Here is a 13,945-nt window from a genome sequence, read left to right as displayed (position 1 = left end):
TACCTTGATTAGCCTCTTGATTCTAGATCTGATCCTTAACATGAGATCAGACTTTCTTTATTAAAAGCACCTAACCTCATTCGTGCTGCCCTGAGGGGTTGGGCTCTTTTAACACTCCCTGTCAGTGTGAAAGAATCACCCAGGAATGATCAGAGGAACAACATCAGAGGATGAAACTGAATGACTTGGCAACCAAGGTCTAAAGACATAGCCTTTTGTGCTATTGAAGCTTCAACACCAGGATGCTACAGGTTCCTTGTTGAGTCACTGCCATTGTGTGTGGCAGCTGGTTAAATGGGGTTTCCACTGACTAACTGACTGACTGTGCTCTACACCCCGACCTCTAACTTTCACTCTAAAATAAACCTTGATCTTAGTTCTAATTTTAACAGTAAACACACACCAGATAACTCCATGAAGTTAGTGAGAATTAACAAAATGTTCTCATCTCAGAGAAACTTCCTCACCTTTTTATCCTTGTGAGACTGTTTGCTTCCCGTAAGAAAAGAAATACAAGAACACCTCACAAAACAGAATGACTCACACATGTGGATATGCATAGTATGTGGTATTAAACACACACTCCAACACACACACATGTACTTAGACTGAGCACACCTTGTCCTCTGTGATTCCTCTCCACTAAATTGGGCTTTGCGCGACATGAGCCTGTGATTAGTGCCGGTAAGGCAGCATGGAGCGAGGCGTCCTGTTACCTCCGCTATTCTTTTGCCTCTGCTGGCAGGCAAAGTCAAAAGAACAGCCGCCCTTCCTCCCAACACACACACACATTCATTAATTATGTATACTAACAAACACCCACATGTTTAAATAAGCTGGAGCTTGTACAGTTTGATTATGCACATAAAGATGCATTTCCTTCATGTAATCTGCACTTTAATGCTACTGTAGAGTCGGTGTTCATACAATTCATTTTGTGATATGGTACTGAACTGAAGGTGAGCTCAGCCAGCCCTGTTTGCTGCCATGCATTAAATATTTGCTCACCACGTTTGCATTTGTATTCATGTTCACACTAGCATATTCACACACACACACACACACACACACACACACACACACACACACTGGGGGAAGAGAAAAGGCAGGAGCCCGAAATATTAAAACAACATAGGTTACTGCAAATAACTTGTTAGAGCTTCTGTGGCCTTTACTGACTGTGGCTTTATTGATTCAGCTTGTATGACAGCAAGGTGACATAGTACAGTGTCTATTCCCCAAAGCGTCATCCATCAGTGGGAGCTAAGGGTCTGCTGGGGGCCCCTAGGGAGACTCTGTCAGGGAGTCACTCTGCTCTTACAGGGTGATACTTCAGCTATAGTCGGTTCACTGAAAATGAGGAAACCGAGACTTCAAATAGGGTCATAAATAAACAGTGATGGAATTTAACTAGGCACATTGTACATTTACTCAAGTAGTGTACTAAAGTACCTGTACTTTACTTGACTATTTCCATTTCATGCCACTTCATACTTCTAGTTCACCACAATTCAGAGAGAACTACAAAGAGAATATACAATACGAAACTGGGCTACACTAACAATTCACTGGAACCAATTAATTCTGAAAACTCTGTTCATGTCATTATAGTATAAATGCCAAACTGCACAGTTCTTTCCAGGAACCTCCTGATTAATTTACAGTTCTGTACCTTTCTGGGAAATTACAGGAAAATAAAGCATTACGAAACTCGCTAGCTCCACCTCAAGTACAACAGTAAAACACAGCTTACACATTAATGAAAAAAATGTAATTGTATATATTTTGTATCAGTGTTGAACCAGCAACATAATATGCCAAAAAGAGCATGCATTACCAGTCTGAGACAGTCTGCATACTATTTGTGAAGACTGTTCAATCCTAGCAGCTCCCTGCAGCAAGATTCTGCCGAGTGACCATAGGATTGATACTTAAAAATACATTTCTGCTATTACATCAGTTATACCCAGAGCGCTGCAACATACATCAGCAAAGACGTCTTTAGACACTTTTCGTGAATTGTAGCTCATGGCGTCTGTTTGCAGGCAGCCGCATAGTAAATGTCTTTACACTTGTGAGAGTGTGTCTGTCAAGAAAATGTTGGCAGAGACATGATTTTCATCTCTTTGACAAACTGAGCAGAAGAAGCCACGCAAGTACACTGAATTCCCTGTGCTTTTTTTGTTTTTGAAACACACACACAGTGAGTCCTAACATCAGACGAAAAACACTGCTGAAGTAAACCATGTTAAGAAGTCTCTGTGAGGTTGGGAAGTCTTGCTTCAGCCGTCAGAATTCCACATTATCCAGATGATTACTTTACCTCCAAATACTGGACATGTTTTCTGAACTATAAAGTGATTATCAAAATACCTCTACACTTTCAGCAGCATTGTGTTTGTGGAATTATTAAAGGCATAAAGACGTGTGAGTCAACTTGTAGAATAAAACGGACAAATAAAACACTGAAAGTATGTTGTTTTCAATCATCTCTTTTCTTCTTTCAATCTTTTCTTCTTTTTTTTTGGCACTATTATTTTATTAATCCTAGCAAAGGCTGTTTTTTCTGTGATTCTGGATCTGGTACCAACCATCATACCACCTACAAAGCCACTTTAATCATGCAAATCAGTAGGATCCGAAAATCAATCCATCAGCTTTATGCATGATTTACACTTGTGCTTCATGATTCACTGTCTGGAGGAGTTAGAAGGAAGGAGCACTTCAGAAAGAGTCCATATGCCATTTAGATGGACATGACATCTGGTGTCATGAGTGTGTCATTTTCAGCATTACCGTGATGAGGACCTCTCTGAGTCTCAGAGAACTGACTGTGACAATATCTTTACCCACAGCCTGATCCTGGCAAGTCACACTGACACCTGATTTTTTTCCAGGAAAGAAACTCTGTGTCCTAGCTGCAAAAAAAAAAAAAAAAAAAAAAGTCTGAGAGCTGAAAAATGACACACATATAACAGAAGAGCCAAGAATGGAAATATGGGGCCCAATGCCTTTTCTTCTTTTTAACATTCTTTTAGCTTTTACAAGACCAGAATATATTAACCAGCCCTGCATTTCTCCTCCTTGAGGCTGTTGTGTGAGCAATTGTGCAAACATTAAAGAAATTTATCTTAGGCAATGCTGATGAATTACAAATGCTGACTACCTGTTCTCCTTTATATTAAGCTCTCTTCCACTCTATCTTTTTTCATGTTAGGGTATTAGTAAGCTGTTGCAGCCAATTTCACACCTCTCTGACAACAAATCCAATGAAGGATGCCAAAGAGAGAGCAAAAGATAAAATTAATCTGGTTACTATTGCTTTTTCTACCCGAAATTAAATTGTATTCAGCAAATAACGGTGATACACAGTTTCTTGTCTCTTCTGCTCAAATCTGAACTCTTGAGAACAACACTCAAACACACCCACACAAACACACTCATAGACAAAAGGATTTACTTAAGAGTTTTCCTCTAAGCTCATTACTCCTATGGGCACTTGTGTGCATACAAATCACATTTCTGCTACTGAGTGGATTGCTGTAGCTTCCGTTTTCTCTGAATTGATTTTCCTCAGCCTCATGGTAAGCGCTCTCTGTGCTGCTTGTGTGCCCTCCTGCTTTAGTTAGCACTTTAAGTAGTGTTTCATTACACAGGTGAGGCAAATTGCTTGACATCGCTTGGTTTAATTAATGACAAGATTAGGTTTAACTGCATTTCTCTTCTCCACTCACTTAAACAAACAAAAAAAAAAATAAAAGTGTGTGAAAAAAAAGCACAGGTGTCACCAATAATATTAACAACAGCTCTGTTGGATTTATTTGTGCCCCTGAGCACAGCCATGGTCGAAGTATACAAAAAAAAAAATAAAAGTCAGAATGCCCGCTTGATTTCTGAGTGAGCTTTTCAATGCAAAAAGCAAATGGAATGCTGCTCCCAGCTGAAAATTACTAAAATAAATGGATGGTGGTGAAACAGCTCAAGAAAAACATTTTAAAAAAGCATTAAACCTTTGCAAAGACATGTTTTCTCTTTGTGAAGTTTAACTGACATATTTATATATACCTTCACCTGTCCACTGTCAGTGTCCACCCTTACATTACCATCACTGTGATCAAATCTCTACACACATTTAAAGAATTTATCTACAAACTGTAGGAGCCCCTGCACAGCCATGGTTAACCCACACAGGTGTTTTCACTTAGTTTACCTGATTAGACCTTTTCTCAGGTCTGTGTGGGAGTGTACAGACTGCAGCATCTCTCTGTCTGCTGTTAGTTTGTTGCATCATTTGACATCTTAACAAAAACAAGCAGTTAGTAGTCTGGTAATGTAGAGACCACTCGTAGGGCCGTTAAGTAATGTAGCTGTTGAGCTAACAGCTAAGAGGCTATCCAGCCAGGAGCAGGCTAATGCTACTCACCTATGACTACCTGTATGACAGTTTACTCCACAGAGCAACAGCTGAGCTTTCAGACACTTATCAAAGAACGGGTTCACACAGTTAATTCAAAAGACCCATTTTTACCATCAGCTCCTGTCTCAGTCTGCAGAGCTTCCCTCATTTGTGGAGCAACTATGCTTTTTACAGAGGAGGTTAAATAAAAGCAGAAGGCACCACACAGTTATCAGGCAACAATAGCCTCCTCTTAGTGATGGGCCAAGCAGTTATTTTCAGTGCAATGAATCATAAGAATCAGTTCATTCAAAGTTTTAATTCAAAACATTAATTCACCAAATCATGCAGTGATAGCTCTGACTGCGTAATCCCACTTACTGAACTGAAACATGGTCGGACATTCAGTTCAGCTCGCTAAATAGTGAACTGATAACGGTCGTTCGTGAAGAATAAGCCCATGCTCTGACAAAGCCCTACCCTGTTATGTGCAGCATGTATATTTTTGCAACACCACATTATTAAATAAAACTTTGAGACTTCAAGACATGAGTGGAAGGGAGAGGGACAGGGGAAAAGCTTGAGCAACTCAGCCACTGTCGACTACCTACCTACCTACCACACCTGTAAGCTTCCACCTCATCTTAAGGTTACATTCACCACAGGGTGATGAGCTCACTTAGCTTAAAGCAGAAAAAGACTGTATTGAAATTGGCTGTGTCCGAGACAGCCTTGTATTCTGTAAATGTGCCGTACACACACACACACACACACTCCATTCAGTGAGTGTATATAGCTGTCCTCTTTTCAAGACAGTATCTTTAAGTGTGTCTGTTAATTAAATGTTTGCCTATGCAAAGAATATCAGTCTAGCTAAGGTCATATATCTGCATTGCAGTTCAAGACCAATGTTGTTGAATCCCTGCAGATAAATATCAGCAACCTGAATCAGCCGTGTCTTGAACACACACCACCTAAAAGATTAGTCCTTTTGAACCTAACGTTTGCGAACAACACAACACTTCTTCCTCTGTTGTGAACTCCAGCCCTCCATTCTCTGAAACATCAGCTCAGACAGCTGACAGCACACATTTCATTGCTGAAGTTTAATTCTCCTTGTCCAATTTGCTTGTCAAACTTGAACTCAGTCCTGATGTACCTTTCCTTTTCCCGGCAGGACAGCTTACACCTTTATCATTCTAACTGGTACAATGACTGGACATCCTGTGATCCTCAGCATGGTTGTTCAAATTCATCCTGAGCACAGCTTTAATCAGCCACAGTAATTGAAAACACCTGTGAGACCATTTCAGACCCTTTACCATCTAACAAGATCAGGCAGTTCTGTAGTATCTAATTTGATTTTCTTTATGATTCCTTGAAGTTCCCAATAAAGACTAAAACCTGATTCGAACAGAGGAGATTTTCAGGGCAGTGTCTCTAAACCAATAGCCATCTTCAGACATCTGTGAGGTTATGACCAGTTTCTAAGGGATAAGACAGCTCCATCACATATCACAGCTGTGTTTTTATTGAATATAGCCTGTAGAGTACTGTAGACTGTACACGTTCCTTATGATGTTAAAGAAAAATCTTCCTAAAGGACAATCTAATAAGAACTTTGGAGGATACTCAATTGACTTAACAGGTTTTCCTTATTTTACAACAGGCCAATAGTAATTACTGGACTTGGATGAAAGAGTTCAGAAGAAGAGGCTGAGTTGAGGACAAACATACTTTAAAAGAGAAAAAAGACTGGCAAAAACAATTTTCCCACAGAGAGGGATTAACTGGTATATTTGTTGTTGTTTTTTTTTAATTAGATCCATGGTTTTATTTTATGATACCATGCATGTTGTAACTGTAACTAGCATAAATCAAATCATCGATAGTAGCCATACAACACTGTAGATTTCCCATATAGGACCTTCATACATGACTGTTGTTTCAGCTTACTCTTTCACTGCAGTTAAGGCTCAATTTTAAAAGTGCACCACACTGCTAGACTTTTAAAGCAGATGAGTATCTCATAAGTTTTAACTGCACATGAGATCCCTTGAGGCTACACACTAAACATGATATCAGTCGTCCACACAATGTCCTCCTTTGATTGGGTAATACACCTTCTTTGCTGTGTGTGTGTGTGTGTGTCAGTGTGTGTCAGCGTGTGTCAGCATGTGGTCATCTTTACTCTGATGAAAGCTCCTGTGCTTCTGGGTATTCAGTGGGATTAACATAATTGTAGTTAATTGCCAAGGAAATGGCCTGTGAGGCTCATCTGCAGCTTTCACAGAGGGGAAAACAGATTGTCCCTCTGCGGATGCTGGAGTCAGGGGGTCATCCCCCTCTGAACACAATATACACACACTAAATCTACACAGCTCAAAGTGATATAATACAATTTGCCACGTTTTAATTGACATTAATGCACACACACACACACACACACACACAGACATACATTCAGTATATTAACTGCATATTACTGCACACATACTTTACAGGGAGTTAACAAGATCAAACACTGTGTCTGTGATAGATTAGCAAATCATTAGCTAGATACTGAAACTGTCATATTTAATTATTTCATAAAGGGTTTAAATTCACTGGACAGTTCTTGGAGCAGAGGTCGTACTGCTGCCTGTCACATCTTAAACTGTGTTAAAAGTAAGACTATGTGTACATTCCTCTGGCAAACGCACTAATGACGATAGGGTCAGCCCTCGACTCAAATGAGCAACTTTTTGTCTGATTACTTGCTGCGTCAGTGCTTCAGGGTTAGTGGGGAGGATGGAAAATAGATTCACAGGTCTTCTATTAACTAGGAAATGCTCTTAAATATTAAACTGCATTGCTGAGTGCTGCATGAAGGACAGTGCTTATATTTGGTGTTCACCATATCTCTAAATCCTTATTTATAGCATCTATAGTCATTAATCTACTCTTGCTCACTGAGAACGAACACCCAGTTCTACTGTTCCCCATACCTCTTCAGAGTGGTTTAGCATCTTTCAGCTAATTATTTTGGTTTTCCTGCCCACAGCTTCACTGTTGTGGTTCACTGCTCTAATTAGCGTCGTGACTTCTAGGCAGGCCTCAGCCACTGGCTCCAGTGTGTTTCTTCATGCTGTGGTAGTATTGCTTCAAACCTTTCCAACACCACTGAGTCTGTCCGATGGTCCTTCTGTAGCCCTCCTGCAGCAAGTGTTGGAACAGCTTCTTAAAAATGTCTCTGCTGCAGCGCTTGCTCTCATCCAAATACAAAATAGGATTTCACAATGTGAGACACAGTGTGTGCCCCCGCTGCTGCTCGTAATTCTACATCCAATGGTTACGACTTCCTCTAAAAAGGTTCTACCCACGCACACGCATATGTGTTACCAGTGGACTAGAAATCTGGTTATGTGTATATATGGCCAAGAGATCTGTGTTCTCCAGGAATAATCCACAGCTCTGCCCTTGTTTTTCCAACTGGCAACCCATTTATGTGATTTACATGTGTTATGGGATGCATGTGTCATTGTAGGTACTATGTGTGTGTGGCCATCCTGATCTACTTCCTTCCTCTGTTGGTGATGGGTTGTGCTTATCTGGTGGTGGGACTGACCCTCTGGGCCAGTGAGATCCCCGGAGACTCTTCTGATCGCTACAAGGAGCAGCTGACCGCCAAACGCAAGGTAACGCGCACTTTCGATGGCAGGCCACGGCTTTCAGATTACCAGTCAGATTACCCCAGCCTTGTCATTTGCACTTTTGTACACTGCAGGACTGAACAGGACGTGGCTGCACTTTCCTAATTTTTCTCTCTTCATTTTTCCTCTGGTGATGAAATAATCATCAAAGCGTGAACCTGAATCCCAGGCTTCTCTCCTTTTCATCCTCTCTTCTTTGGTGGTTTTCCAGCCCACCTGTTGTCTTTTGAGCCCACCATAGTCTCTTCATCTCCTGTTTTCACCATCAGCTCTCCTCCTCTTCCTCCTCTACCTGTTTCTCACTTTTTTCAGTTATCTTTCATGGCCCATGCTTGTCAGGTGTGTTCACAGTTTCAGGGTTGCAGTTCCTTAGAAAATACTCTCCTAATGCAGACACTTGCAGAGGCTTGTCTTTTTGACACTGGACCATAAAATGAGAATCCTGTGAAGCTTTACACAGACATATTTACTAGGGTGTCTCTGCACTGATGAGATCAGGCCCTGCAGGTTAGTTTGTGAACATTTACTTTGATAGTTTTTTTATAGCATTATCTTCACTAACTTGATTTAACGCTATTTTACTGTAGTTTTCTGTATTTTCGATTGCTCCTTCACTTTATGTCTTGCTTTGATTAATATGTTTATTAATCTTTTTTTTTTAAAACTATACAAGTAACATGGTCCCATGGATGGCACTTTTTGTACAGAATGAAATTTCAGTTACTGGATGGATTGCAGACATATGTACAGACATTCAACATTTCAGAACAAACATGCTGCAAAAACACCAAAAGAGCCAAAGCCACGATTGTTTTCATTTTCATTTATTCAGAGTGCTGAATTGATCATACAAATTTCATCAGGATACCTATGAAGGACACCAGTCCACCTCCCACTCTGATGACACAGCCTCATAAATCTGTTACATCTGTCCATGTACATTATTTTTTAATCCATGCTCAGTGCTCACCGTCTGTTACTGACAATGTCAATAATGTGTCTGTTTGCATTAGATTTCCATTTTGACAGACGGAAAGTTCAAAGCAGCTGAGCATTTTTCTGGGCAGACAGATTTGTTGCCATTTGTTTGTCCAGCAGAGAGGCTTAAAAAGAAAGAGAGGATGAATGCTGAGTCCTCAGAGGAGACGATCAATGCAGTGCAGCATGTCTCATCATCTAAAGATTACCAAAAACAAGCAGAGCACTGACAATACAAGCTGTAACTTTGACGTGACTGGTGGTATTCCTGCATTGGTTCTATATATATTATAGATTATTTATGAAGCAAGTACATGTTATGCATTTTAGGTCAGGTTCATTGTACTGATGTCTTTTTATAATGAGCAGCAATCTGCAACATCTCTCACCCTTTAGCCTTTCTGGTGCAGTATTAATTAGTCAAATCCAGAATGAAATAAAAATCATGCTGTCATGTGTCCAACAGGTGGTGAAGATGATGATCGTGGTGGTGTGTACGTTTGCCATCTGCTGGCTGCCCTACCATGTTTACTTCCTGCTGCACCAGTTCTTCCCTGAAATGTTTGAGGAAAGGTTCATCCAGCAGGTCTACCTGGCCATCATGTGGCTAGCCATGAGCTCCACCATGTACAACCCCATCATCTACTGCTGCCTCAACGACAGGTCAGTCAGCACACGCACATGCACAAATATGTAGATGCACTGCTCACTTACAGCAAATTCTCAAATATTCAGAAACTTAGCAAGATGAACCAGGTCTTTATTTGAAAATGGATTCAAATTTCATATACACAGCCCAGGGTGTATGTTTTATGTGCTTAAGTACAGTGATTGTGTGTTGGGCTCTGAGCACAAGTGACCTACACGCAATACTGTGCCTCCTGTGTAGGCACAATGTGAGACCAGAGGAAAGAAAATATATTATCTGATTTTGGTTTTCTATTGCTGCTGTTTGCTGTGAATGTATACTCCACAATCGTATCATGTCTTCCTGCTGTCTTTATAAATTCAGAGTAATTTGGAGCTACAACTCAAATATGGGAGAAAATATCTATTAAATGTCCATTAAGTCTGAAAGGACGAGTTGGAATTCAAAGTTCTGTTCTTTTCTTTCTTCTTTTTTATTTATTTTAAGGTTGAATTTCCTTTTTCTAATTCAAAGAAAAATTTTATCTTTTTTTTCAAAACACACTATATTTAAATTTCTTCTGTCTCTTCATATACATGAAATACATGATGAAACTTACTAATTTCTCACATGCCACCCTGATTCACAACATCATGAAATTAACTATTGTCATTTATTCACTACAGTTCCACTATGGATCCCTTACTGGCAATCCTGTTCTTGAGTAGACTTAAAAGAAAAGATCTTCAAAAGACCATTTACCAATTTCTGAGTCATCACTATAGGATAAAAAAAATGTCCACTGTATTTTCTGTCCTTAGACAAGATGAAGTAGTGCATGTATGTCCATGTGTCCACTTTTTTTTTTTTTTTTTTTTAAGAAAAGACAGAAAATCTCCAAAGAGGGGAAAAGGCTTTTTCTTGTTTAGCAGCAATCATATTGTCCTTCAGGACCGTAGCCAATCACTCTCTCTTTCTCTCTCTCTCTCACACAGACAGACAGACACACACACACACACACAGGTACACGTCAACTAAAATGTCATTGAATTTAAAGATGGTTATTTGGCAGAGTAAAGGCAGACGGTCAGCACAGCTTATTGTCTGTAATCAATCATCTCCCATTGTCTCTGCATCGCAGCCACCTGTTAATTGTCTTTGTGCTGTCAGAGAAATGAGGTTTCACACTTGGGTGTTTTCGCTTCTAAAAGTTCTAAAAATGAAAATATGTGGGTTGGACCACGGTGAGCTGAGGTTTAGTCATCATTCTGTACGGGATATTGACTGGCTTTTGTCTCAGTTCAGTTCAGCCGATTTAAATTCAAATGCATGACCGATGACGGGCCCCTCCTCTTATTTTCCATCAGTCTTCTCATCTCTCCCTTGCGCTTAACGATTGACATTTTCCCTTTTCCCCCCTTCCTCACTTCTCTGTCTGGGCTTCATGTGTGTTTGTGTGTTTACTGAGGTGAGGTGTTTCCTATCAGTTGCCAGCCCTTCCTGATTTCTACATTTCAGACTCAAAATGCTTATTTCTTTCATCTCTTCCTTCTGTGGCGTTTGTCAATTCTATGCGAAATGTCTGAAATTATTCTGCCAATAAAGGTCGCCACTAAATGCCACATGCACCATGTTGTGTTAATTAACATTAGAATGCTTCACTCACACACATTCTTTGCTCTCTGACTATTTTTTCACAGTATATATCTCTGTTATCCTCCTTAATCAGAACATAAATACTACCACTCGGTCTCCCACACTGTCTGTTCCTGTGCTTCTATGTTAAGCTGTAGCATATAGTAAACAGTCTTGTGAGATTGGGAAGATTTCCAAACTGGCTGCTTTTGATTGTGTGAAAAAAAAACGTTGTCAGCCGAAGATGTAAATACTGATTTAAACACTGATTTGGTTCGGGATCACTTTACTGTCATGGGATTTTAATTATCTGTGATTTATGTGAACTACATTTCATGATCACCTAACACAATGACATTGCACCTACAATAGCATTTTTAGGTACTCTCTCTCTCTCCCTCTCTGTTTTTATTACCTGTATTCAGTCCTAGGCCGGTTTATAAAAGACATGTGGTATGTCCATGAATGTGACCTCATCTGTGATCTTCATCCACTGCACGGCACTGACAGATAGTGATGTGGGTTATAGAGGTCCATAATGTTGTATTCTCTTTGGTGAAGAACTACTTTGAACAGGAAAAGAAGAGTTAATATTATGGGTTTTCTTTCTCTTTGAAAGTAATCAATCCTCCCATGAATTTTTTTTTTTTTTTTTTTTGCATCTATAATATCTAGAGGATTTGAACAGCATCGGATGCATGCTGGTTGTGTTTGGTTGTTAAAGCAGCTATTGATAGTTTTTTTTATAATATCAGTGTATCAAATGACAAGATAAAACACCCAGGTGTGATCTGCTGCTGCTTATCAGCTTTTTGACTGAAAACAGCTGCCTGCTGCACCTGGGAACTGAATCAAAACACTGAAGTTGAGGGCTGTAAAACCAGAACAGTGAGCTGAAGGAGAACTACAGATTCTGGTGATAATCACATGTGGGTTTGTTACAGCCCATTTGAACAAGCACTTACCTAATGACTTGTACAAATGTATGGGAGATACAGTCAAGTTAACCAGTAGATCTGATGCGTGTTGCACATGGCAGCACATGAAACATACAGGGATGTAAAGGAAGTTCATCAGCATGAAAGAGGAGCTTTCATATGAGCAAACCCTTGTAGGTTATGGTTGTTGCAAGGATTTCTTTTAGCCACAGCAGTAAATGTGCACCAAACTAAATAAGACTAATCTGAGCCACTTTTCTTGCACAGGTTTCGTGCTGGTTTTAAACAAGCCTTCCGCTGTTGCCCCTGCGTCCCTCAAGGCTCTTATGAAGGCCTGGAACTCAAGTCTACACGCTACCTTCAGACCCAGACCAGCGTTTACAAGACCAGCCGGATGGAGACCACTGTGTCGACTGTTCTCCAGGTTGGGGATGACATGGAGCAGCCCAAGGTCAAGGCAACAGCAGGTGCAGTGCCCAGTGGGGCTGCGGTCGCAGCCAGGCCACATAGCTCCTCCCTGGACCTGACCTCGAATGGGTCGTCATCCTGGAGCGTCTCCAAAACGGTATCAGAGACGTCTAGTTTCTACTCCAGTAACAACCTGCAGGAATAGATCTCGAACAGAGGCGGTGGTTTGCTGGACAGCAGGGAGAGAGTGTGAGTTGACTGTTCAGATTGCTGCTTTTGCCTGCCTGTGTTCACACAAGTACAGTGTGAAAGTGTGAGTTTGTCTGCAAGTGACTGTGACTGAGTGTTTGATGAATACATTTCCAGTGAGTTCACTAGAAAAAGTCACGTTAGATCATTTGCATGTGAGACTAAATCCCAGTTCACTGAGCACTGTCTTCACCCACGATGCCCTCTGTATAAAATACTCATGCTCCTCACGGTTAATGATCATTAACTCATTACAAAAGTTTGCTCTGTGCCAAAAAGTGACGGTGAACACTCCGACAGCATGAGCACACTGAGGTTCAAAAGCTAGACTGAAGCAGACGCTAGCACCTCCAAGCTTCACAGCTTCTGCTTGTCACACCAGCCCTCTCTCAGCGCAGAGCGAAGGTTCACACATCCTCAATCGCACAAGCTGTGTGACTTCACACAATCTATTTTAGAGAGGAGCCATAACATGAGACCAGCATGCTGTGAACACAGCAGCTTCTGGTTTTAACAGGGGTGTTCTCTGCAAAAAGTCGGAACTCGGAGACCCCAGCTTTTCTGAAAGTTCTCCACACCTCTAGTGGAGAAAACCAGGATTTTACAGGAGCTCTCTCTCTCCCCAGAAGATACATGTTGGAAACACAGACAGATGTGTTGTTTCAGTTGAAAGGCTTCCCCAGAAGAGGTGATGGAGACACAAAACAACAAAGTATAAACCCTGAACTCTGTATGTGCTAGTGTGTTGCACACTCGCATGTGTGTGTGTGTGTGTGAGAGCTGATCAGAATGCCAGCTCCATGTCCCTGAGCAGGAGTTCCTCAGCAATCCAATGTGAAAAATGAGTGCCTGTGTGGCTGAAAGAGTGCTCTAAGGATCCCCTGCAGGCACTGCTGAAAAGTTCTGGCAATCACCTGAAACGCCAGCAGTGTTTGGCTCAGCTGTCATCTGTCTAAACACTGACTTCAACAGCTGGGAGTATCATCTCTGAAACGCAGAGGTGCTTCAAATACTGAAGAGG

The 13,945-nt window shown here is 40.9% G+C and overlaps 1 protein-coding gene across 1 annotated transcript in view; it reads left to right on the top strand.

The window, feature by feature from the left end:
* The window catches only part of tacr1a (tachykinin receptor 1a), a 29,761-nt gene extending 16,383 nt beyond the window's left edge, over positions 1 to 13,378 (top strand). Inside the window, exons 3-5 of the mRNA XM_041042223.1 lie at positions 7,923 to 8,073; positions 9,533 to 9,729; positions 12,535 to 13,378. Coding sequence (XP_040898157.1) covers positions 7,923 to 8,073; positions 9,533 to 9,729; positions 12,535 to 12,880 — 694 coding nt within the window. The 3' untranslated portion in view covers positions 12,881 to 13,378. The remainder of the gene's footprint in view (positions 1 to 7,922; positions 8,074 to 9,532; positions 9,730 to 12,534) is intronic.
* The last annotated feature ends 567 nt before the right edge of the window (positions 13,379 to 13,945 follow it).

This window comes from Toxotes jaculatrix, chromosome 7 (assembly GCF_017976425.1).
Source record: "Toxotes jaculatrix isolate fToxJac2 chromosome 7, fToxJac2.pri, whole genome shotgun sequence".
Taxonomy (NCBI): Eukaryota; Metazoa; Chordata; class Actinopteri; family Toxotidae; genus Toxotes; species Toxotes jaculatrix.
The sequence above is the reverse complement of the archived record's forward strand: the minus strand, read 5'-3'. Positions and strand labels throughout refer to the sequence as shown.